General features: G+C 41.6%; 1 protein-coding gene across 3 annotated transcripts in view; it reads left to right on the top strand.

Moving 5' to 3' along the window:
- NOL4 (nucleolar protein 4) overlaps positions 1-26,607 on the top strand; it is a 148,498-nt gene that overhangs the window by 53,056 nt on the left and 68,835 nt on the right. For all 3 annotated transcript variants that reach the window (XM_010133202.1, XM_010133203.1, XM_010133204.1), the window contains exon 5: positions 21,027-21,310. In XM_010133202.1, coding sequence (XP_010131504.1) covers positions 21,027-21,310 — 284 coding nt within the window. The remainder of the gene's footprint in view (positions 1-21,026; positions 21,311-26,607) is intronic.

Below are 26,607 nucleotides of genomic sequence, written 5' to 3' on the forward strand. Positions count from 1 at the left end.
TGCATCAGAGACCATCATGGAGGTTCTTTTCTTTTAAAAATTCCAGAGAGAGAAGTGGATTCAGACGGTGTAGATTTGATTCATCCACAGCTCTTTTAGTGCCATTAGACAGGTCAAGCCATTGTGGGTGCTGAGGGGACTGGTGTATCTTACCTGCTGATGGGGTGTCAGGTGTGTAGCCACACACGTTACGTGCTTGAGGGCAAAGGCACAAAGGAGGAAGGAATCTGTTCTGTGCATCAGATGGTTAAAAACATGGTTAGAGCCTGGCCTTACATTCTCAGTTGCTGCTTCTTTAATGTGAAAGCTCACTGAGATATGCTTGTGTCTGAAATAACAGGAGAAGACAGAGTCATGCTCCAGCCTCCAGGAATTTACCACAATAATGTGTTGTGTGGTTTTGTAAGAGAAATTGAAACACAAAGAAAAAACCCTTTGCATGAAAATTTGATTGAACAATTAAAAACGTGTAAATAATTGAAAAGCGGGGACTATGAAAGCTTTCTATTATTATCATTGAAAAGAAAAATGTTTAAAGCAGTAGAATCCAGACAGATTCTGGGGCAGTAAATAGCTGATATTTGCAGTATGGATTACTGAATTTTCTTTTGCCTGATGAACAGGGCTCCCGAAGCTTATTGTGGCTGTTTTGTCGTTTATGTAAGACACGTGGCCGCTGTGATTTGCTTTTCTGAGTATCCCCTCCCCCATCAGCAGAAACCTTTGAGCTTGAAACACAGATGTTAGACTGTGCTCTTTGTGTGCATGTATGTGTGTGAGTGTAAAAGCATTACAGGAAGACCGCATGGCTAATATGCTGGAAAACCAAAGATGAAGCGCAGGACTCAGCTTGTGACTTCATTTCTTTCTCTTCCTTGCAGTGAGATGTTAGCGTGGATAAGTGCAGGACTAACGTGTACAAACAAGCAGCGTTTAAAAGCAGCCATGCTGCTTACAAAAATCGGCAATATAACGTAAGCAGGATGGCAGTTTCATTAAATAAAGCTATGATCTCTCGGCCATATTCTTAACTGGTAAATCCCCCTGTAGCAAAATACATAGCTAATCAACCCCTGAGCCTGTCAGTAAACTTACAGGGGAATTAAATCCTGGAGGAAGAAGCCCGTAGCCCCGGAGGAAGGCTGAGTGCATGTTTCACTGTCGTCTTTTCAGCTCATCTCAGTGGTCCCACTGCTAGAATGTGCTCTGTTGTCATGGCAACCCCATCTCCTGCTTCCTACAGGAAAGATTAGCTCGTACTGTGCACTGGAGAGAATTTAGGGGAAGTCAAGCTAATCCCTGGGTGCACTGCAAGAGAAAGGTTGGACCTCGCCTGAGGGATGCTGTATCTGCAATGATAGAATTGGCCTGCCACAGACACTGGTATTTAAGTTGAAGAGCAGAATTCACAGTAAGTGTCAGATCCTCCAGAGAGGAATATTGAATGAGGTTTTCTAAGTCTTGGTGAAGACTGTCCCATGCCAACAGTGGAATGACAGCAGGAGGCTGTGTGTGGAATACCAATATGTTTCGCCCGTTCAGGTGGTATTTCAAATATAGATTCAAAGCCTCAGTTCCCTGGAAACTAGGTGATAAAATTTTAAAACATCATGGTGAGATGTGCACCTAGAAACCTGAGGCATGTCTCATTTGGTGCATAAAGCTGAACAAGTGACAATGAGCATGCTTTACAAATTGTGCATGCACTGTACGGCGTGCTTAAGAATTCCTGTGTGCTGAAAAATAAGCGGGAAAAGTGTGAGGAAAGCGATCTGTGTGTGCTGCAAACTCAGCTGCAAAAGTGCTGAACTATCAAATTAAGCATGAAAATTGACAACTCCTGATTTTATCTTGTTTTTTCTTCATGTTAAAGCCCAAACAGAAAAAAAACATGAGCTTTTTAAAGGTATAGTCCTAGGACAAGCTTTTCTTTGAGGAAACCTCAGTTTGCTGTAGCTAAATTAAGGTGGTGTGTGACGATGCAGCATGTGAAATGTGTGTTTGTTTTCTTGCTGGTGGAGTTAAACAGAGAGTGTTCTAGCTATTCCATTTCTAGTTATTTTAATGCTCTGGCTTTCTTTGATATGGTCCTGTATTTCACTTTTAAAGCTGGGTGTCTGAAACATCTATTAACTAGACTGTTTGCAGTAAGATTTTAACTATCTGCTTTTTGTTACTGTCAGCTTTTCCTAAACTAATTGTTTTCAGAGGTTTATACATCCAGCTTATGTATTTTTACATTTTTAATATGCATGCTTTGTCAAATTTTTAATCAAAAAATAACTTTAACGGTTATTTAATACATAGCAATATTCTCTAACTTAGATCTGTTATGCCTATGTGTTTTACGTGTTTAAATTGTGTGTTTCTGCAATACATACATGCATATGCAGACAAATGGGGTCTTTGTTTTAACGAGGCCCGTTAGTGATTCATGTAACACCAAGGAAGAGCTGTTTTCACCTTGAAGGATAGGTATTTTTCTACTGTCTAAAATGTTTGCTGTTGCAAAAACCTGATGAACACACAGTCTGCTTAAAGAAACAGCATACGTTGCATTTCTGTGTGTGTCTATAGAGTAAAAAGGAAAAGCATCTTATCCGATGCGATGAAAGAACGCTGTGTTGCCTTTCCCCATGGAACAGGTAGTGCAGGGACAGTTGTTTTTTCCCCCTCCCTCCCAGAGCAGCTCAGAAAGAGTCACACATAAGCTCCAGACTGGTTAGTGTAAGAGCGGTCTTCCCTCAAAACTTCCTTTTTTGTTTTTTTTTTTTTTTGGCTGGTTTACCACGTAGTAGGAGCATTGATAATCAAAGGAAGCATCTGTCGTCTTTGTGGTTAAAAACCTCAGTAGCCAGTGTACATTTATTAGGTGGAGGACTATAGAAGTAAACACAAAAGGTATTGGGAGCTTTAAGCCATTATTTAGGCTGGCTCTTGAATCTGTGGTAGATGTATGGGTGACAGGGAATCCACACAAGTGATCGGCGTAAGAGAAAATGCATCAGATAAGTGTTTTTCATGAGAAAGAGCACTAAGAAATTATTGTTCCTTATCCATCAAATTAAATTACGGATTAAAAAGTCCCTTCTGTGGTAAAACAACACAAGGAATTATTTGTCAGAGAATTTGTAGTAAATTTTCACCACCTTTCTGTGAGGCTGTCTTTAACACAGCTGTTTACACCTTTTAGAAAAATGTAGATGGTTAACCGCACAAATGTTATATCTTGTGTGTATAACCCAGAAGTTGGGTTTTTTTTATCTCAAGATCATGATTTGCTTCCCTTTTTTTCCTCCAGCATTTAACTTGTATATGGAATAATTCTGACTGTTCAAACATTGTCTCAGGTTTTTTTGTCATCTGCAAAATGTATGGTTTTAGGAAGTTGCTCCAAGTTTTGTTCAAAGCGTGCCCTCAACCCCATAACCCCTGTTGCATTCTCTTTGGAGAAAAGGATGTGAACAGTCCTTGCAGCAGTGGGACTGTACTGCGCACGGGCAGGTGCAGTTAGTTGGTAGGGACTGCTCACACTCAGGAGTCCAGGCCTCCAAACTTGAGGGAGGTTTCGATTAAATAAAATCTATTTTCTTCAGTCACCGGGAACTAAAATGCAAAGGTGACCCCGCTTGCTATAGAGAAAAAAGTCAGAGTTCCTAAGCTCTAAAAATAATAGGTGCAGCATGCTTTGCCGGAGCTTCTCTATGGCATTCTCCTGTTGTGAGAACTGTTGGCTTCCCCGGAGTGGTGGGTCACCCCTCTGCCCAGGCTTTTCTCCTCGTTCTGCTTCTGCCCGGCGTTCCTGCTCCCCGTGGGTGCTGCCCTCTGCCTGACCTGCCTTCCCCCTGTGCTGCTGTGTCCCAGCGCCCAGTCTGTCTGCTGGCTGGACGTTGAACTAATGTAGTGCTCTCTGATGGTCTGCTTCATGCATAAAAGTAAGCAGGAAGAGGTTTTGAATTATGATACCAATCAGAAAAATGTAGTTTATAGTGTGTCACTGTCTTTCCTTGAAACATTTCTCACTGTTGCAAAAATAACCCCCAAAACTTGTACAGCTTCTGCCTACCACCTCCATTTGGAGTTCATGACTAACCACTTGTCCCTCTTTCACTGAGGTACTCTTTCAGGGTAAAATAGGTGAGATGTTCAGCGTTTCCAGGAGGGTACAGTGCGCCCCACACAACCAAGCTCTCTTTTAACATCCACCGGCATGATAAAATCATCACTTTTCTGTCCCAGCAAAAATCTTGCTGCTGGTATTCTCATTAAATCAAAACTAGACACCACAAACTTATACTATACATAAACTTTACACGTAACTTATGTCTCTCTCCATACCAGACACTCGTTCTTCACGTTTTACTAAGAAAACAGTAATAGTGATTATAGTTTATCTTAATTGCAAGGCATTCTGTTTCCTCAGACATCTCTGCCACTTTAATTCCTTTAAAATATATGTATATGTGCCATGTCTCTTCTCCCATGTTACAAATAACAGGATGAATGGAAATGGCCTTAAGTTGCATCAGGGGAAATTTAGGTTGGATATCAGGAAGAACTTCTTTACACAGAGGGTCATTAAGCACTGGAACAGGCTGCCCAGGGGGATGGTGGAGTCCCCATCCCTGGAAGTGTTTAACAGATGTGTGGATTTGGTGCTGAGGGACATGGTTTAGGGACCCTGGCAGTGCAGGGTGAACAGCTGGACTCGATGATCTTAAAAGTCTCTTCCAACCAGATGACTCTGTGATTCTGTTTCCAAAGAGATTATAAATGGCCAATTTTAAGGTGGCAGAAGTTGCCCTCAATGAAAGAAGTGTATCTTCACTTGAAACAGGATGATTAAATCTATTGAGATTTTGTTTGTCTTTAAACATAAGCTCAAATATTTTGATTAATATTTGTATTTTTCTTTTGTTTAAACAAATCTGCAAGGATTTAAAAAATATCTTTTGAATTGACAGTTTGCCCTGATTTGAAACAGTCATAGCCAGCCACATGGGAATATTTTGATTATTTTAAACCTCCTTTATCTTCCTTTTCTCCTCACAAATAAAACTCTGAAGCCACTAATTGTATGTAAATTGCGTGAAGTTAATGGGCTAAACTATTTCCCAGGCTGCGCACGCCGGCTCCTGTTGACTCACGTGAGATTAGGGTCATCCAAAGGTAGATTTCAGCCCTGTGTGTGATGTTCTTCTGGCCAGCTTTGTAGCTGTAGTTAATTAAGACGTGTGCTCTCTGTGCTGTGCTGCTGGCTTTGTGGCTTCCTGCATAATGGGTTCTTCATATTAGCCGAAGAGCTAGGCAAACCAGCAACGTTAATTTTTAGCAGGACAAAATACAAAGGGGGAGAAACCAAGTTTTCCTGGGCAAGTTCTCTGTTTCTAGTGGTAGTTGAGATGCTGTGCTGTCAGGCTGGCAGCGCTAACACTAAAAGGAGTGGAATTGTTCTTGTTGCGGCTCCATTATTCTAGTTTTGTGTGCTGTTAGCTGTGGCACACTGAATTTTTCAGTCTTCTCCAGAGGTCATCTGCAGGGCCATGACAGCAGGTGGCTACCGAGAGCACAAGTGGTGGACATGCATCCTTTAGGGCAATGCTGAGGTTTATTTTAGGTTCCAAATGTCAAAATATGAGATGTTAATCATATCAATAATATTGAAACTGCAGTTGTAGTAGAAAGTTGTACAGTGAAAATCCAGAGTTTTTGTCATTCTGTTTCTAGAAGAGTCTACCTGGAGTTCTACAGTGGTTAGGAGAATAACTGTGAGCTCAAGATTTGAGTGATCAATCTTTTCACGTATGGTGCATTTTAAATTTCTCATTGCAGATTTATTCTTGACAATAGATTAGCTGTTGTCTCCTGGTGTGGACCCCTTTAATGGCCTGTCTTTAGGTGGATAATCAGTCATTTTGAGTTTGTCATTTCCTTAGTCATTACGCTTGAAATTGTTTTCTGAAGCACGCTGAGGAGAAGGCGACTGCTGCATGTGTGGGTTGATGGCAACAACAGCAGCAATGTTGATTGCATTTGTGATTTGTGAATGCTTTCAGCCAGCAGCAAGCCAGGTGGGATCTGATCAAACTGGTTTGGATATTCAAGTCCAAGGGCAAGAGCATCACGATATTCACTAACACCCTTCTATTCTGCTCTTTACTACTACATAAACTACTGAAGATTGTTTTTAATGGCTCGTATTGTGGTTACCGGATGATGTAGGAATTGCACTAACAGTACCAGTCCTTTTGCTGTCTGCAGATGTGCTGTCAGTGTAAGTCCCCTTCTGATACTAAAGCTCAGCCTCTACTCCCTGTACTTTATCCCAGTTTCCTGCAGCAGCAGCTGTGGTGTTGAGTTTGGCAGGGACTCGAAGTGTAGGAAACTCCAGATTTCAGTGACAAAGCTAAAAAGAAATGCATTTGGGGAAAAAAGACTGCTTGAGAATTGGGTGTTGACGTCTCCATAAAAGGGACTCCGCGCCAGTGATTTTCACCACGTTTGTCAAGTGGTTTTTGCCATTTGTTAGAGACGGTTCAAATTAGAGCTGTCTCAGGTATTCTTCAACAGAAGAAGATAATGTTGAAGTTAAAGCAGTTCTGACAAAATTTTAATCTTCAAAGGCTTCTTGAGTTCAGCCTGAAAGATTCTGGACCAAAAGTCCAAAACAAAAATAGTTTTCCTAGGTCTGAGAGACACAGGTTCACACCTCTGATCTGAATCATGCAGTGACTTGAATTTAGGTGTTTTCTGCGTCATTGGTAACTTCTTTCTCCATCTAGGTGCAATTTTCTCTCCTTTGCTCTGCCAATGTGTATACAACAGGAGAGAGGCACTGCTCTGTACCCCTCTGTTCTGGGACTTCAGCTAACACTGGGGAGACAGGGTCAGGACCTTGAAAAACTGTGTTCATCTGCTTGCCTAAAGGGGAATGCCAAGAATATCTTTGAGCTGTTACAAACTTTTCTAGAGAGGAAGACAGTATCCCTAGACTGCCTTCTAAAAGCTCCTCTGTTGGAGCTGCTGTGTTCGACACAGGGTAATAGAGAGAGTTTTTGTTTCAGAAAGACTGTCCTTTGAGTCCTCCAAAATGTTTTTGCCCATGTGTTGGAGAATCAAAGATGGTGACCATTTCTGTGCTTGGACTGCTGAAATTTCTCTAAGTGCCTGAACTGACACATATAGTATGATCCATCCGTTTGTGTCAGTATTTCTCTGTATGTTGGATTCTGTCACACTGACTTCATCAGGGACAGTAAAATTATGCTTTACCCAGGTTGCTTTGTAACTTTTGGGCCAGTTCAGTACTCAGCTCTGAAGCTGCTGTCGATCCTTGTATGCGGAATAAGGAACAGTCCCAGAAGCTGTCATACCTGGAGCACTTCTAGGTGCCGTCAGCAACAAACTTTCCCACCCAAGTTTGTGTTTGAAGTGCAATTAATAAAATGATGGTGGTATTTACCACTGCTAGCTTTCGCTTAGGTTGTTTTTTTGGGTTGCATTGGTTGTATTATTGCTTCTGACGGCAGTTATTTGCAGTTGCAGGAAGGAAAAGCCTGCTGGTGTTCTGTGAAAGAGGACACACTAGGCATTTCATGCGTTGAGTATCAGTATTATTGTTTGCTTTTACACTGGATATAAAAGATAACAGCCCGTGAAGATTGTAAGAGTTATTATAAATAACGTTCTGCTCATGATGAGGATTGATACCATGTGTTTCCTTTTGCAGCACGTATAGCTTTTCTGCTTGATCCAGTGGTAACAACTTTCCACCCAGAAGTAATCTTACTCTATTCTCAAACCTGTCTTCAAATCCATCTTCTGCCTCTAGAATTTTTAAACTCAGCTTCTGGAAAACAGAGTCCTTTCAGAACTGGTACCTAATGGTAATTTAGGTAGGAAGGTGATCAGTTTATGCAGGTGATGCTACGAATTACAAAGCAATGAACTGGGATTTGAAAGGATTTCCCAGGATTCTGTTCTTTGATGGACATTTGCAGTTTCTTTAAGCAGGAAGATTACTATCAGCAAGTATTGCTCATTCTCTTCATTGTTTTTTGCAAACACATTTTTGTGTTTTCCAACTTCTGGAAGATTTGGGACAGGTTTGCTATACAGCTGTTTGCCATACAGCTGTTTCTGTTTCTAATGAGCATTTCGGTTAGGTTAAAGTAGCTATACAATGACGAGCTGTTCCAAATACAAAGTGTATCGTGGGCCAAATAATCTTGTTTACAGATTTGAAAGGGAAAACAAATTATATAGCAGATTTTGCAGTGTCATTGTGCTTTACTTTGTTATTTAAAATAAACCCAAGCATTTCAGTGAGTGCTCTTGCTCTGGACTCCCCCTTCCTCCCCTAGCTGGCTTTGCAACATCATCAACGTTGAGAACATTGTCAGGTTTGTTGCCCGGGAGCAGCCTGCTGGTTTCCACACACAGGTCTGGTGGCCCAGCTCAGGGAATGGTCATTTCTCACCGTTTTATGCTGCCCTTCGTTCCCAGCCAGTCTCATATTATAAGGAGGTCAAGCAGGTGTTTCCATTAGGCTCTTTGATATGTTTTTTTTTTTTTTTCCCCTTTCTAGGCTCTGACCTTTAACAACAATCTGTACGTAAGTAGTTGTTGGAATTTTAGTGAGAATAGGACTGGTGGAGTGTGGTTAAAATGTTGCTAAATTTCACTGGTAATGGTACCTCATCAACACTGTATAGCGCAGGAAAAGCACAATAAGCAAATATTCTGCGTGTGGACTGTCCCATTTGCTGGCTCGTGCTGGGCTACCAGAAGTGGTTTAGAAACATGGGACCAGCTATTTTACTTCTTAAGAAATCTCTCCAGTCTGCAAAGACCTGCAAAGCATTCATGGATTCTCTCTGACACGTGGTGTTCTGTTTGATCTACTTTCTGGCCTTGTTGAGCAATCTGATTGTGACGCTAGCTCTCAGTGATGTTTCAATTGTTGTTTCAGCCTCTAATAAGAAGAAAAATTTTGAAAGTTACTAAAATAGTGTTATGTCCGAGAACTCCTACTATTTCTCTTGGCATTAGCTTCTCGGAAAGGAACTGTAAGATGAGAGCCTTCATGCAGAAGTTTTCAAGTGCATGTAGTTGTCAAGCTTTCCCATATTTCATTTACCCTTTTGTTCAGTGCTCTCATACTTGCTCTGTTCCCCACCCACGCGCAGTCCACTGCATTGCAGTGGGAGGGAAAGTTCGCAACGAGAGATGCGTTGCTTAGTCAGGTGGCTTGGCAGCGAGGATTTCAGGGCCACAGCTCTGGTGAGGAATAGCAGTGGATATGCCAGAACTATCTATCAGATCCTTTGGGCTTTGTGAAGTTTCTGGGCATGGAATCATAGTTACTTGGTATGCCAGAGATATTGTGCTGACAGGCCATCTAGCAAAATCATTCTTTTTTGTCATCAGATACATCTTAATTCTAGTCTATTTTTAGATGATATGTGACCAAATGCTCAGCTGTATTTTGGGAGTTGTAAAAGAATTTATTGACTTTGTCTGTGCCGAAAATAATTTTTGAAAATGGAAGAAGTAAATGGAAGCAAGTCTATGCTCGGGGTGACAGTCAGACTCCCCCCTTGCCCACCTCTCCCTCCCAGGTACCTCTGTACCACAGGTATGAGGGTCTGGATGTGGAATGCTGGACAGTGGAAGATGTGGATGACAGTCCATCTACATCAAAGGTGTCGCCAAGGTCAGAAAGGCCTACCCCCCATATCATGACCACCTCCACGAGGAAGAAAAGATGAGTTACAGTTGTAGGCAATTCCCTTCTGAGGGGGCCAGAGGGCAAACTCCTCCTCAGGGGAGTCTGCTGCCTTCCTGCCTCCCGGGGCAGCAGACTCAGTGTTCATCAGAACCCTCTCTTTTCATACCTCCTGAGTTGACAGACTGCAAGACAGAGACTGGGGGGCAAAAGTCCCTCCCACTGTAAGAGATGATTGGGTTCGTGCCTACCTGAAGAACCTGAACATACATAAGTGTATGGGGCCTGATCACATGCATCCCAGAGTCCTGAGGGAATTGGCTGATGTAGCTGCCAAGCCGCTCTCCATGAAAAGTCCTGGCAGTCAAGTACCAGTCCCTGGCGACTGGAAAAAGGGAAACACTGCATGTGTTTTTAAGCAGGTAGAAAGGAGGACCCTGGGAACTAGTGACCTGTCAGCCTTCCCTCTGTGCCAGGGAAGTCCACGGAACAGATGCTTCTTGAAGCTCTGCCCAGTCACATGGAGGACAAGGAGGTGATTCAAAACAGCCAGCATAGCTTCACCAAGAGTGTGCCTGACCAACCTAGTGGCCTTTTATGATGAAGTGTCCACATAGGTAGACAAGGGAAGAGCTATGGATGTCATCTATCTGGACTTCTGTGAGGCCTTTGACATGGTACCCCACAACATCCTTCTCTCTAAATTGGCGAGATATGGAATTGATAGGAGGACTGTTTGGTGGATGAGGAATTGGCTGGATGATTGCATTCAGAGAGTAGTGGTCAACAGCTTGATGGAGCTCGATGGAGATAGGTGACAAGTGGTGTTCCTCGGGGGTCTGTACTGGGACCAGTGCTGTTTAATATCTTCATCAGTGATATAGTGGGATCAAGTGCACTCAGCAAGTCTGCAGATGACAGTAAGCTGAGTGGTCTTTTTATCAGGGCCTGTTGTGATAGGGCAAGGGGTGATGGTTTTAAACTAAAAGAGGGGAAATTTAGACTAGATTTAAGGAAGAAATTTACAATGAGGGTGGTGAGACCGTGGAAGAGATTGCCCAGAGAGGTGGTGGATGCCCCATCCCTGGAAACCTTTGAGGTCAGGTTGGATGAGACTCTGGGCAACCTGATCTAGCTGAAGATGTCTCTGCCTACTGCAGGGTTGGGAGTGGGGTAGGGGATTGGACTAGATGACCTTTGAAGGTCCCTTCCAACCCAAACCATTCTGTGATTCCATGATTCTATGATATTTGCCAAAACTAATTTCTGAAAGAGAGAGACAATGTTTTTAATTTTGCCAGTCAGATTGGAAGCCAACATGTCTATCTGTAGGCTGCGAGGCAGCTGGAATTTAAAAGCGGTGATTTTTTAAGTGAAGGCAGAAGAGACCTTGCTGTGTATAAATACCCCGTGAGAAATGTGCTAGGTTCTGCCTGATACCACCCAGTATCAGGTGGTGGCAAAGGCATCAAATCATGGATGTTTGTGGATAGAGTTTGCAAATCTGCGAACCAAAATTTCTATCTCCAACCAGATTTATATCAGATGATCCAGGATTCTGCTCTCTTGGGCTGTGCAATTTTTCAGTAGGGAGAAATATTAACTGACAACAGTTAACAACACCTTCCAAGCTGATTCTAATGTCTTGCATGTGATAATGCCCGTACATCTCTCATGGCAGGTTTGGCATGCACTACGTGAGGGGGGCCAATCATGAGCACTGTTTATTTTTCTCCCTTTTGTTTCATGCCTATAATACAGTTTTCACTCAAGCATTGAGGATACCGCTCACTGTAGTCACCCCAAAGCACGCTCAAATCAGGAAACACTAATGTACCTGCTGCCATGGTCATCCATAAGCATTTTAAAGTGACAGAATAAAAACAAAGTAAATTGAAAAGGAACGTGTAATTTATATCCCTCAAACGTGCTTATTTGCTCAATTTTGTAATAGCAGCTTTCCAAGCTCTGGAGTTCTTCATGGAATTTCTAAACTTACAGTTTATCAGAATCCTGCACTTGAGTCACTGAGACTCTGTCTCAGCAAAAACGTTGATTACAACACAGCCATTAAACAAGGAAGCAGCGATCCTAATGGAGTCCTCAGTTCGCATCTTTAGTCTTCTGACTTCTCTGGTTCGCTCCCGTCTGCTTTCCTCCTGTACCGAGGCAGTTTCAGTTCCCTGTTGATAGTGCTAGAACTGCAGTGAAGTACAACAGCTGTAAGATCCTACTCCATATTTCACATACTTTTCTTCTAGTTCTTCCCAGTTTTTAAAACTATTTTAAAACTATTTTTAAACTGAATTTCAGTATGCGAATATTAGAGGCACTGATTTTACCCTCTACTGAGTTAGGTGATTTTCCTGTATGTTGATGTCAGTGAAGGGAATTGATTGGAAAGGATGTGACAGAATTGTTCTAGAGTGAAAAGCAAATCTTGCAAAAACCAGTTGATTTTACCAACATTGTCAAGTGAAAACGAGAAAAAAAGTTTTTGAGAATGGTTGGGAATGTTTTCACTTCTGGTTATTAAGCATTTTTCATGTCCTATATATATAACAATAAAAAGAGCTTTAATTTGAAAGATACAAGTCTTTAAACTATAGTTTTCTTTGTTAAAAAAAAAGAAAAAGCCTTGTCATTTTGAAATCCTGACCTATAGATTTCCTGATGAAGGGTCAAATGAGTCTGAGCTATTTGCAGAAATACTGTTACTGAGAGTTATGCTTTCAACTCAGTTAAACTATTTTCATTATTACAGAGATACACAAAATATTGGGCTGACAGGACATTTTGAGCTTAGTTACTCTTTGTTTTATGCACCTAAATAGCAACTTTATAGCTTCTGAGACTGCGTATACATTACAAATGTAAATGAAAGAATACTTGCAAGCCTTGTTGAGAATGGTTCTACAATAAAGCTTAGATATAACGACTGTGTCTGTTGATCTTCAGCAGAACTCTTAGTTTACCTACATTTGGGCATGTATAGATATCATTTCCCAATTCTCTCTTTATTTGGGTGTGTTAGATTTTTTTTTCTTACTTTTACATCATTGTAGTCTTCTAGTGATAGGTAAAATATTAACACGTGACATTTTTGTATTTCAAGAGGAAACTTCTGCTCAGTTTTCCGCTAGGAATGTAGCAGACAGACAAGTGCAGCCATTTGTGCTGTAAAGTTTGGGGGCCCAAGTCAGCGTTTGGGTTCGGTGTTGCTAAGGCCATGTGAAGCGCAGAGCAGCCGTTTCTGTTTGCTCTGGAGGGTTCTGCCCCCTTTCTCCCCCAGGTTTACTGATGGAGGAGGTATAAGGAGCCTTTCTATAGCCGCGCTGCCTTTATGGAGGAGCGGGCGGCACTTTGCTGAGAGGGCGCGGAGCTGTCAAGCGATCACTTGTCCTGCTCGTGCTCAGGGCTTCACCCTTCCTGGAGGAAGTACAGCCTGGTGTTGCTGTGTGTGCCCGCTCAGCACACTAAAGCTGATAGGCTGAATTTTAGACTTTAAAGGGCTTTATTAAAAATGCCAGTATTAGAGATCCAGTCTGCAGAGAATTTCCTCTACTGACTCCAGCTTCATCTTTCCTCTTTGATTTTGTCCTCTGGAAGATCCCGATAAAGTAAAATATAACATCACACGCATGCACTAGGTCCGAGGGGCAGAGCAGTTTAACACGATTCCGTTCAGCCCCTTTTGAATTGATGTTTAGGCACCAAACGTGCATCTAGGTGTTATTCTTTGGTCTGTTGCTGACACAGCACCGGGTTCTTCTTACTGCCAGGAATGACAGTAGCTGCTGCTGCCCCCAGCAGCCCTTGGCCAGAGCAGCATAAGCCTCTTCCACGCTGGGCAAGAAAGAGCAGAGGGTACGATCCCCTAGGTTAGCTCTTTTTACTTTACTGATCCTAACATGTTGCAGCCTCAAACATCTTTGTTGCTGGTATGTTCTGTACGTGGCTGGAACTTTAGTGAATCGCAGAAGTCAGAGTTAGTCTGTCCCGTGTCCTGCTTGCTTGCCTGTCTCCCAGCCCTTCTCAGTTCCCAGCTTTATATCAGTAAACCTGTCTGGAGGCCTGTCTGGGACGAGCGCAAGGCAAATACCTCTGGCATCACTCATGTTATTGGGCTGATAACTTGTTCCTGCAGTGCTTGTCCAGAGATGGACTCTAAGACGCGTTCTCAATGCCAGACCACGTTTTGCCTGTCAAATGTCCTAAACGCAGCATAAAAACTTCTGGAATTGCAGGTTTTCTGCTGAATAGAGCCTTTGCCACAGAAAGTGCCCTGGAGGTTTCTGCAGAGTAAAGGGAAACCCAGAGATTTTTCCTCTCCAGACAGTGAGGGCTATGTCTTTTGAAGCAGAAATGCCAAATCATGAGTACAAACAAGATGCGTGGTGATGACGAGACTTCACTGTGCACCCAGTGATGTGTTCAATTGGTTATTTACGTGTGCAGAACTCTCCTAATAGCCATTCTGCTTCATCTCCTCGTGTATAAGCAGGGACAGTAGCTGTGCAGCCAAAGTAAGCATGCAGTCACTCATGGGGGTTTATTAATGAGCCCTTCTCTAAGACTGTGACTGACAGGGCAGTATCATTTTTCTGAAAGTTGCTGATGTCACAGAGTGGCAGTTATTCACTCTTCTGTTTTTAATGTTATAATTGAATAAAGTACCTGCCTGTTCTGTGCCTCTAACAAGAAGAGATTTTTATCCATGGAAGAATTGTGAATTACTGGGGGGTTTGTTTAATAACAAAATGAGTTTTACAGCCTGGGTAATGCTGATTCCCCTGTGTGTGTATGTGCATATCAAATTTGCTGTACTCGTGCTGACAGTGTTGAGGATTAGTCTTTTAGTATGCTGCGTTCCTTTTTCTTGTCATAAACACGCAGTCAGTGATCATATGAAGTTTAAATGTTTGCTATTCCTTCACCACTGAAAACAACAGCGAGGGATTCATTGATTGGCATTACACTGGCACTGATGGACGTTCCGGTTTCAGTGCAGTGAGTTCCATAGCCGAATTCACAGATGCCAGCCACATCAGGAAAGCTACATGTATCAAAAGGAGAAAGATAAATTGTTGTGAGGTTAGCTGAAGAGGACAATTAATACGTATTCTTGTAATGGAGGAAATGCAGCCTCACTGCAAGTGAAGGGACAAAGCTCTGTGCACATCATCCCGCTCTGGCCTCCGGGAAGGCTCTTGCTCACCTCTTAATTCCTGTTCCTTGTCTCCTTGACATGATAGTGACATTTTAGTGGAATCAGAAGTAGTGGCAGTAACTTTTTGGAGGAGCAGAGGAAGGTGCTTGAGGTTTACACAGGTTCAAAGAAAGACCGGATATTTGCATGGAAAAGAAATCTGCTGAGCATCAGTATGTTACTAGAAACCACATCCATCTCAGAAGGACCTTGAGCTGAAAATTATTAAGGGCTCAGTGAGCCATAGAAGGAAGAATTGTATAGGCTTGCCTTATTCTCTTCCCTAAACATCTCCTAATAGCCACTGCTGGAGGTAGGATGCTGGACTAAATGGATTTTTGATCTGACCAACTATGGCCGTTCTTATGCTTTATGAAATGGGGAATAGTAGAGGGTCTGAAATCACAGTTGCACTGCCATTAATTCAACCCCTGTTCTTTATCATAATGTGAAAGAGAATGGAGAAGATGAACAGATATAGTTGATGTTGACTGGCTTTTAAGTTATGTGTTGAACTTGCGCTTGAAGCATGACTTGTGATGTAAATGAACCATAACCGAACACATAACTGTGACAAATTGGTATTAAACGGTCCTTGTGCAAAGTGGTGGGAGGGAAATGTGACCTTGCCTTTTTATCAGTTCATTTAGAAAAGTCTCTAATTATATCGTACTGTTGAAGTTTCTGTGAGTCAGCACGCTACACCACCTTTTGTCTGATTCATGGTGTTCCTCTCCCAAACTGCCTGCTGTCAGTTGCTACTAGTAGAGCATTTTTTTTTTTTTGATAGCTTCAGTTAGGAAGGTTTGCTAATATGCCTTGGGTTTGTGGAATTACAGGAGGAATGGAACTAACTTTGTTTTAAATGTTTGCTTATGTAGCATATTATTTTCATTAAAGTTGTATTTTAACATAGGAAAAAAAAATAGAACATGTGCAGTATTGAAGCCAAAGGTTAAAGAGAACAGCTTTGTCACTCAAAACTGGTCTGGCGTCTGTCACTCTTTGGTCTGCACCACTGTCTCTCGCAAGTGACCTCGTTCAAGTGAATCAGATTGCTGAGAGTGAAAGGTGGTGGTTAGCAAGACCTGGCCATGAGGTGTCCAGCCCAGAGAGATGAAAATGCCTTTCATCATAGAGGGCTGTGACTGGCAGTCTTTAGGAATGAGGTTTATGACAGCCTGCACTCGCACAGCCAGCAGCTTCAGTCTCTCATCCCACCCAGCTCCTTCACATCCAGTCTCCCCCTTTTAGAAAGAGCAGTTACCACCTTACAGTAACTGCTGCTCTCGGAGGTGTGCTGCTGACAGACAACCCACTCAAAGTGTTCGTTTAACCTGTGTGTGCTACCCTGCAGTCTGCAGGCATCAGAGCTCATCTGGGCTGCATATGTGGTCCTCTCCATCTCCACGTCTTAGGGCAGAACGAACAAACGGCCCCAGGAATTGCCTTGTTCATTTGATGTGATTAGTCAGACTCATTATCGCCAGGAATGGTTTTGGCTTGTGGGACACCCTTACGTAGTCAGAATGTCTCAAAAGAGCCAAAGGTGCTGTAAGGTTAGTTGCCTTTCCCTTATTTTTTCTCTGCTTCCTAGGCAGGATATCTGCCTTGCTTCATGGCAAAAAAAGGGAGCTGTGTTAGAGCCGCTTTGGTATCGTGGAGCTCTTGTTTCGTTCTTGGTGTTAATGAGAGAGGTTTCCTTAGCTCCCTGACCCATCACCACGTCTGTCCTTTCAGCAGATCTGTGCTTCCGCATGGCTGTAGGGTTGTAGGACTGTGCCACACTACAGCTGTTAGAGCTGAAGGCCAATGCTATGGACTACGGACTAGTAAAATATGCAGGAAGTTTCAGGTAGCTGAGATCTCAGCTGTGTAAACTCTTCAAGCATACTCTAAATATTAGTTGAATTCTAGCCTGAGAATTAATTTGAGAGATGGAGGGGATTTATTCAGAGATCTGTCTTTATATAGAACAGCTTGTTGACTCCTTCCCAACTTACCTGCAAGGAATATGAAAAATCTGGGTGATTTATAGCAAGAAATTGATTGCTAAGAGTAAGGCAAGAGATCCTTTAAAACATCTGGAGATTTTTCTCTCAAGGAGACATGTCATGTAAACGTACCTTGGTTTGAGATTCACAGTACTTCAATGACACTTACATCTTAAATTCGTGCTCTCAGAAAACTGGTGTTTGAGGGACTTGTTATTCCAGCCAGATTTGGTGCGCACTTCAACTTACTTGCTTTTAAAAAAGGCTCTTACTGAGAACAGTGCGGAGCATTTGACATGCCTGGTCTGAAGACGGTTCTTTCTGGGTGGAAGAACTGTATTTGAACCTGTAACAGAAGAATCTCTAATTCTAGCAACACATGTTGTTTTCCCATTCATAATGTAGGAGAACATAATCCCGTAAATTAAGACCTAGTTTCCTGCTCTAAATCAGAGCACCCTTAAACTATCAACTGTCATGGAAATTGCCTTGCAGAATCCAGGGTGTTAAATACTGAGAAGGCAGGTTTTGGCAGAGGTTTAGGCCATAACAATGCAAATGTCTGTGGCAGATAACTGAAGCGAAGGATGCAACAGCTCTTCAGAACTTACATTTGGAGCATCTGTTTGCTTAGGCTTTCTATGGCATGGTCTTTCCTTCCACCTTTTCCAAGTTTCCTTCAAAAGCAGAGGGAGAAGCTAACCCAGTCATGACTTCAATGAGCCTGGAAATTTTTCAGGTGGGAGCCTGGACTCCTCAAGTGTGCAAAGCCAAAGCTGGTGTCACTTTGTGTCTAGTTGGCCTTAAGGTGATCTAGAAGGATGAGCTGAAAACTCTAATGCAATGCAATGAATAGTAAGAAACTAACTCGAGCAGGACAGATACTGCAGTTTGTGTTTTGAGAATTACCCCTAACACGGAGAATGCTTGAACTGAAGGTGCCCAAAGGATGTTGGTCAGCGCAGAGGATCAGTATGGAGCTCTGTGTAAGGCAGGAGAAGGGGGTCTTGTCATCAGGAGGTTTAAGAACTATCAGTCTGAGAGTGAGAAATCCCTGCCCAAGCCTTGCTGTGCTGCCCATTCCAGAGGTACCTGCTCTCTGCTCTTGGAGTCTTTCACCGAGTCTTTCTCTTAAATCCCTGGAGGAGGATCTCTGCATACACGAGGCACCAGCTGGTGCATGTTTTGCACTCAGACCCCCCTTTTCAGCTTAAAAAAAATGGTGGTGGTGTGGAAGCGAGCCCAGGGAGGGCATCAGGGTTTGCTTTGTGCTGGACCAGGGTGGGTCTTGCCTCTGTGTGGTCCCTGGCAAGGGGAGGTGCTGGTGGCCATGACTGCTTGCATTCCCTGTGGGCTCAGGAGTGGGGCAGCTCGACCCAGTGGCCTCGAGTAGGACCAGGAGGTGTTGGGGATGTGGCTGCCTCCTGGGCCAGACTCTCCTGCCTTTTTCTCCAAACCCGTTTTTTCTTGATACCTCAGAAACTCTTGCTTTGGAGTAGTCTTATTCTTGGCGAAACCAGACAAGCTGTCCTGGGCTGAGAAATGTGCTAAATCTTGTAATGTAGGTACCCTGGTGACATCTGTAAGGAATCACTAGTGTAAACCACTATTTCTCTTGATCTTTTTTTATGGCAATACATATTTATATTTACTTGGCAAAAGTGTGATTTACAGCCATTGTGGCTGTTCTCCTGAACGTTACCCTGACAGACAGTAGTTCCCGTTTCTCACAAGCAAGGTTAAATGACTGTAAAAGCAGGTATTTGACTTTATAGTAGACACCGAGCTTTACCACCAAGTAACTAAGCTATTGCTAAGCAAATCCTCAATCCTGTAAGTACTGTATTATTGTTTCAAAGTATTATAATGCTTGATCACATTCCTTAACCGTTGAAAAAATTCTCATGCTACGATTTATAACAAATATTAAAAAAATCTCTTGTTTTTCTTCTGCAATCATTGTCACACGTGTAGGTTTTAGTTGTCAACCAGGCATCGTACAGACGGGGGTGTGGGCATGGAGGGAAGAGACATAAAAGCATTATTGCTTATGATTACAGACCAAAATTAACAGCCTTGCTTTGGACTTGGTTGATCCTTCATCTATCTCTGGGCACAGAATTTTAAGGTTTTTAGTTCAGAATAATAAAATACATATTTTTTTCTGAAACTGCATTTAGAATTTTAACCTTTTTTAATGTGTTATGCCCTGTAAGACATACATCTGAGGGCATGATAGAAAGTTTATTAAAGATAAATCCCTCTTACCGTATTAATTTATGGAGCTGAAATCCTCAAGCAGTCCCAGGTTTTTAAATCAGAACACTTTGCATTGCTCTGTTGCAAGTTGGGTTGGTGTACACACTGAAAAATCTTATTTTAGGGATATTATGTCTTTTATTGTATATTCATATTTGTAAGAGGTAATGTTAAAGTGGTGCATACCAAAATACAGCTTTATTTTTTATCGCAGCCAGCAATTATAAAGCGTTTTGTAAAACCAAAAAATGTTCTTTAAACAAAAGCATTTAAATTATGATTTTTATCATGAAAGCAAATTTTTTTGTTATAGGTTTATAGAACAAAACAGTTTAAAAAAAAATGTTCAGAATGCATGCCCAGTCCTGTATCCTTTATGACATGAAAGTATTGGATGAGTACAGCAGGCAAGCCACGGACGTGTGCTGGCTTGTCTAGAGGTCTCTAAGTACTTAGTTCGATTAGATTATTACCCGTTTATGCAATATTTTCTTTGCTTTTTAAAATTCTGATCTGAGGGTGGTGAATGGTTGTTTTTCACTGTGTTAATGATGGAGAGTCAACAGTTTGATTAATCACTTCGTTTCAAGCATGAGTATTTCTGAGCACATCCTTTAGAGAATGTGTCCTGGTGGTTTTTTGAATTCCACGTGTATATAAATGTGTTTGTTTCTTTTCCATGGAAGTTGTTTAGAAGGGCTTGAAAGCAGATGCTGTATTGAGGTACTAATATATTAAGGTCCGTTTCCATCTGTACACGCTCCTGGTTGCTAACCCCCCAGTTTTGTTTCCACTTTCACTGTCTGTGATAAGCACAGGCTTGTAGAGCCCTGGGCAGGTGTTTGCACCATGTAAGTCGCTAAAAAAAGAGGTGCTTTAGAGAACAAGAACTAAGGGAATTGGGGGGCAAATTCTTCCACCATTTAATCAACTGAATGATGAATTGTTTTACTGTTGAGGCTATTGGCCAAGAGATTGTTTAGAAGTAAAGAAAGGCTGAGCAGTAGCACAGGTGGCAAATTCCAGTGCTGACTAACATCTCCAGAGGTCCCTTCCAACCCATCCTGTTACAGAGTAGATTCAGAATAGGATGCGCAAACCCATAAGCATGTGAAGACACATATTAATCACACCTTTCATCTGTAACATCTTAGAGCTGACAGCAAGAGAGTTTTCCAGAGTTTTCAGATAGAACTTTCAGGTTGATAATTTAATCCTTTATTGCGCAGTATTTTCCGATATATTATGATACACAAGGAATGAGCAAAGTGAACGGGCACCTGGAGAAAAGAAAGAGAGGGTCTTTGTTTCTGGAGGCAGCTTTTCCAGTGTAGTCTTTAGTGCCAGCAGTGAACCCACCAGGTGTATCTACATTGTGCCTGTGCGAGGGGATGTTTACGGATGTGACATGTGCTGCTCTGCACCCTTAACACCGGACAGCTAGGTTCTCTCTCAGTACCATATGCATCTCTGGTTTCAGACGTATGCAGTAGTGCAGGAATAATGGTGTAAGAACCAGAATAGCTCCACAGACATAGGGACAGACAGGTGGATTAAGGTAGACTTTGTCCCTGAAAATCCTTTGTGATATTTACCTTTTGTGTACACAGTGGCACTAAGGTGTCAGCCTTAAATAGTAATATTTTATGGATTTACATGAAGTTTTTACTAGAAAATGTGGAGAAGTGTGTGTGCCCGTTTTGCAGAAATGTACTGGTGCTGGTAATATAAACCATTTTCATTCTATTTTGAAAAACATGGTGAAGGTATAAATTTTGTTTGAACTGGACAGAGATGATGATGTGGCATGTGACTGAAAATATATATTTTTTAATAGATGATTCAGCCGCAGAGAGTTTTAATGGCAATGAGACCGTGGGACACAGTTCCAATGCTTCAGGGGGAACACACTGCAGGGAGATGGCAGAAACCAACAGTAATGGCAAAACAAATCTGGAGCAGGATGAGCAGCCTCTGAACCTGAGTGACAGTCCCCTCTCTGCTCAGCTGACTTCAGAATACAGACTAGATGATCACAGCAGTAATGGAAAGAACAAATACAAGACTCTCCTAATTTCTGATCTCAAGATGGAACGGGAGGCAAGAGAAAATGGAAGCAAGGTAAGATGCTTCCACATGATCCAGATATGAAGTGTGTAGCTTAGAAAAGGAAAAGATTTGTGAGGCCAAACCAAAGGCTGTTGCCAGCTACGCACTTAATGCAATATGTCTGATGTTTGTCACATCATTTCTCAAATGCTATACATAGATTCGTATGCTCTGTTACGCATATATGATGCATATGTACCTTAAGTGTATGTGGATGTACATGGGTAAATACATATATATAGGCATATGTACTGTGCTGACATACTGACCGAGAATGGTGGAATTCTCCATCAGGCATCAATTCTATCAGTCCATTTATTGAGAACTGCCTACATTAACCATTTGAAATATATATATATTAAAATATGTATATCATGTGATACATATATGTGTGTATGCTGAGATACATATATCTATGTATATTTATAGATGACCATCTCATTACCTGTATTACGTTATCTGTGGAAGGAATCCGTATGAATGTTAAATGCAGATGCCCAAGCAAATTACTGCATGTGAATTAGCAACATCTGAAAGGAGCTGATTTGGTTCCTTCCTGATTTGTGTTTGTGTTATGCAGGCACCTAATCTGAATTAAAACTGACAAGTTTGCTTTAAGAAGCTGTAATCCCCCGAGGGCTTTTCTCTGTAGTTTCCATTATGTGGGTAAGGAGAAGCGAGGGTGGTTATGTTGTAGATAAAGGCAGATCCTATAGATTAGGTAGCTGGCTTCCTAGGAAGGTGTTTGTCATGAGGGCGTAGTGTAGGGAGGGCAGAGATATGGCCTAAATCATGGAATTTATCCACTGATTTATTGGTAGCAAGTTTGTGGTTTTTATCTGATAACTCCCAACTGGATTATCACTTTTACAGCATCAGTAATAGGATTTTAGTACTGGATCCAAATACTATTAATGCTAGACGCTGGCTTCCAGTAGCCCACCACGAAATAACCTGACAATGTAGGTATGCTTTGAATGGCCACATTTTTTGCAGGGCTTTGAGATATGGAAAATCATTTGTTCTATATACATCTGGAAAGGGATTATATGTGAATGATGTCTAGAGAACAACATTTATTTATGGATTTTCTCAGTACTTTGTTGCACAGTGAGTCCTGAATTGGCTAATGTGAATGGTACCTTCATGTGCTTCAGGGCGCAGTGTTCCAATGAACCTTTTATAAGCCAGTCACCCAAACGTTGATAGACACACAGGCTCTTTTGCCTGAGGTACGTTGGTGCTTCTGCCACTACTCTTGCAGATACACAAATAAGCTTGGTGAAGAGAGGAGTCTTAATGTGGAACTCATTTATAGCTGAGACAAGAACACGGCCTGATGTTACACTTCCAATTTTAATCCATTCCAACTCAGATGCAAAGAAAATGTATCAAAAAGTGTTAAAAATCTGTTTGTAATGAATTGACATGACAATCAAACCGTCTCATTCTTAGTTATTCTACAATTTTTAAGGGGGCCAAATCATCCCCCACGTTGATATATTCATTCATCACTCACTGTCATCCAACCCACTCTATGCTGCCAACAACATGCAGATTTGTCTCTCCTTTTTGTGCTAGTGGAACGCATGTTGATGTTGGCAGTTCATTTAAATATATGATTTATTAGGTATGCAGTAAAGATTATTAAATATGGAGTGCAGTCTTCATGAAGAACATGCTTCTGGGATAAACAAAAATTTGTTCAGAGATTTGTAAGCTGAGTGTGGACTAAAAGGATGTTTTTGTAGCCAATTTCATATTTTATCATTAATTCTCTTTTTAAATTTAAAAAAAGTTAGAGAATGTTTTTGGAAGGAACAAAACCCATCAATGTATTAGAATGCGATGGGGCTGTACAGAATCTCACTTCCATATGCATGTGAAATCATATAAATCATTGCTACTCTTTTACCTTAAGTGGCATCTTGCACGCCAAAGAGAGGAAGTTTCACAAGCCCTAGACCTGATCGAGGAGCTCCTTGTAACTTCCCCTGCTGTCTGAGGTTACTGGGCCCCTGCGGAAAAGCGTTCTGGCCATTACTGAGCTGCTTAATTTTGAACAATACAGAAAATGAAGCTCCTAGTTTGCAGTAACTCCAAGTTTGCAAACTCTTAGTTTGCAGTACTCACTGGATGCGCTTGGGGAAGGGCATCACAAGGAACTAGCCAGAACTGCAATTCCCTGCCAAAAAGGAAACAAAATAAAGAACAAGTAGTGTTAACAAAGTGCTATAGCTTACTAGGACCCACATCTCACATATCCCTTTTACCCAGAACACACCAAGCGAGTGGGGTTTCTTTCGAGGTCACCTAGGAATTCTCCCAGTGCTGCTGCTCTCACAGCATCTAACCTCCAGCCTTTCTCAGTTATACAGTTCCCAGACATGATTAGTCCTGAATAATGGCATCATTGGTCATGATGGGTAAGCAAATGTGTTTAGTGTAACCTCTAATCATATTTTCATGAGGAAAATAACGCGTGGTGTTCACCAAATATGAAATCGATATGCCAATTCTTATAATATAGTAGTATTATGGTACTTTATGTGGCAAAGATTTGAGAAATGTTATGTGAGTTAAGGAAAAGTTAGTGAAGAAAATATCTGGTTTCTAAATGAAGGGAACTGCTCATATATTTTAATTACTGGGAGGATTGCAGGAAGTAATGCATTAGGCCACCTTCAGCTTCTACAATGGGCCATTCAGCTTGCAAATGTTACTTGCCTGAGATGGCCAGGACTGTGAAACCCAGAGACCAAGGGCTGGAGCTGGGAAGATGTGTTGGCTGACATGATTCCTACCTGCTTTGTCCAAATCTCCTTTTGGATACTGCATCATACACGTTTTACTAAATTTGAAAGCCACAGTTTCTCTGGTCAACTTGCATCCATTCCAGCCTGTCGCTAGGTTTAAAGGTAACACAGCAGAGCTGAATCTAGCCACAAAAAGCCAAAGGATTGCTTTTTTTGTTGTCAAAAAATTATCAACATATTTTACCTCCTCCACCAAATCATGCATTTTTAAAGGGAGTTCATTTTTTCCGGGAAAACAAGCGGTTTGGTTAAACTGTATTACAGGTATTTGCCCGTGGACCACTGTTTGCAAGAACGATATTTCCTTCCCATGTGTAGCGGTGGGCTCCACCACTTGACAGACGCTTCTGATTGACCACTGGGGAAATGTTTTCTGAAGGTGGTTACTCCTTTGTGGAAGTTCAGTTTTTAGAATATTCATCTTGTGTATTTGAAGCATTATATGCTTCTGCTATAGGGAAGGTTTTCTAGATAGTGGCCTCATTCTGTGAAAGAGTTTTGGATGTCAAAACAGGGATACTTAACATCTTCTGAAAATCAGGCCTCTCTAAAGTGCACAGAGGAAGTCATTAGTGATTTGTAAGAAATGTAGTTTTTTGGAAATAACAAATCAAGTTTTCTTGTCTGAAAAGGTGCTGATGAATAACTGGAGATTAGAAAAAATTTTAATTCAACTTTTCAATCTAGCAGGGTGTATTATTTAAAGAGTGCTCTGTTCAAGTCACTTCAGAATATGACTTTAAAAACCAATGTCGTTAACACTCTTTAAACAAGAATGATGTTTCAGTGGGCGGAGTAACTTTACTCTGAGAACTCAGTTTCAGGCAGTGAGTACGTGTGGTAACCTCTTCTTTGTGGAAAAAGAGCACGTGCTGAGTGCAGTGGAGGGAGTTGCCAAGTTGTAACGTAACCTTAAAATCTGGTCCAGAGTGTTTTACCATTCACCAAAAAATGTTATGCAAGGAAGAAGCAGGTTTTTGTAGTCTTCAATGCATATATGTATGTATGTATGTATATATGTTAATGTGTGTAAATATGCTCTTTATATGTGCTTTTATTAAGCTGATATTAGGGAACCGAGCCTCCAGTAAGAGTCAGATATTCACAGCAATAGAACTTTCTACAACTATTTAGGGCTAAACCAAAGTCAGTGAAATTTTATATAGCTGCAAAAATATATACACAAATTTTCCTTAACAGGGCTGTGTCTTTGTGCTACAAAAAACTTATACTCATCTGCAAATGAAATTCTATGAATTCCGATAGTTAAGTTCACATATAAATTATTTTAGATCATCATATACTTATGTGTGAGACTGCTGGGTTTCTGTATGACCATGGTAAAGTCTCTGTGGCACTGAGATTTTTTGATTTCTGATTCTTGTGTTACTTTTTCTTAGACCGTATATTTTATTTTGAAAACTCATTATAAGTTTCTCTTCCACATAACCAAATTAATGAAATATAGCAAGCCCACTACTTCTAAATTATTTTATCTCTTCTGCAGTTGGATTACAAGGTTATTGTGATACGGTGTGGAAAAACAGGTTTTCAAGCTAACCAGTCATTCTTATATTGTGCCATGTATTTCACCTGGATTAATAAATAGCTCATTATGTCTGTATTGCAAAGGACATTCCTAATACCAAAATTTCTCTTTGGGATTTCCCAGACAGAAACAAGTGCTACTGATCATGAATGCCTAGGAGATGCATCACAGTGAGGTAACAAGGAGGACACACACCACATGTCTGTTTTGTCCAGATACCTACTAATTGGGGACAGTGGCTTAATGTCTTTTTTCCTTTCTACCTGACAAAATTTCTGACAGAAAAATTGGAGACCTCCAGGCCCTCTGGATGTATGGCTTTCATAGAGTTTCTAAAAGCAAGAGCTTACTTTCTGACACTCCTTTAATACTGGGCCTTTGGAGTGATTCTTGAGGTTTTCCCTTCAGCCTGATGTAATGAACAGCGTTACTGTGATGGGCCACTGCCAGGGGCTGTTTGCTCCTGCTTATTGCAGGTTCTGGCTGGTGTTGCGATGGATGTGTTTACACTGGGGCAGGTTAGCCTGCCAGGCTGCCCACTTTTAAGACAGGTCCCGCTCTAAGAAGACTGTAACCTTGCATGGGACCAGAAAGCCAGAGCACACCTGAGATCCTGGGTGAAGAGTCATTTGAAGTTCCTATAGTTAAAGCTTTAGTCATCTTCAGCCCAGCTGTAGAATCTTGTAGCATCTGCTTTGCTGGAGCTCGTCACTGCTGAAGGAAACCAGACACAACCATCTGAGCGGCCTGACCTGAATATGCAAATACACAGATAAGCCTGTAGTAACCTGCTGGTGCATCATGAATCCAGCTGGTTTCCGAAAGTGCACGTGAATTTAGCCGTGGATAGACACCGTCTCTGAGAAGGTAGAGTTTCAGTATGTTTCTTTCTCACTTGTCTTTTTAAAGATGTGATTGTACCTTAGTAAAATATGAAAGGTCAT

This window comes from Buceros rhinoceros, unplaced genomic scaffold, assembly GCF_000710305.1.
Source record: "Buceros rhinoceros silvestris isolate BGI_N320 unplaced genomic scaffold, ASM71030v1 scaffold1693, whole genome shotgun sequence".
NCBI classification, from domain to species: domain Eukaryota; kingdom Metazoa; phylum Chordata; class Aves; order Bucerotiformes; family Bucerotidae; genus Buceros; species Buceros rhinoceros.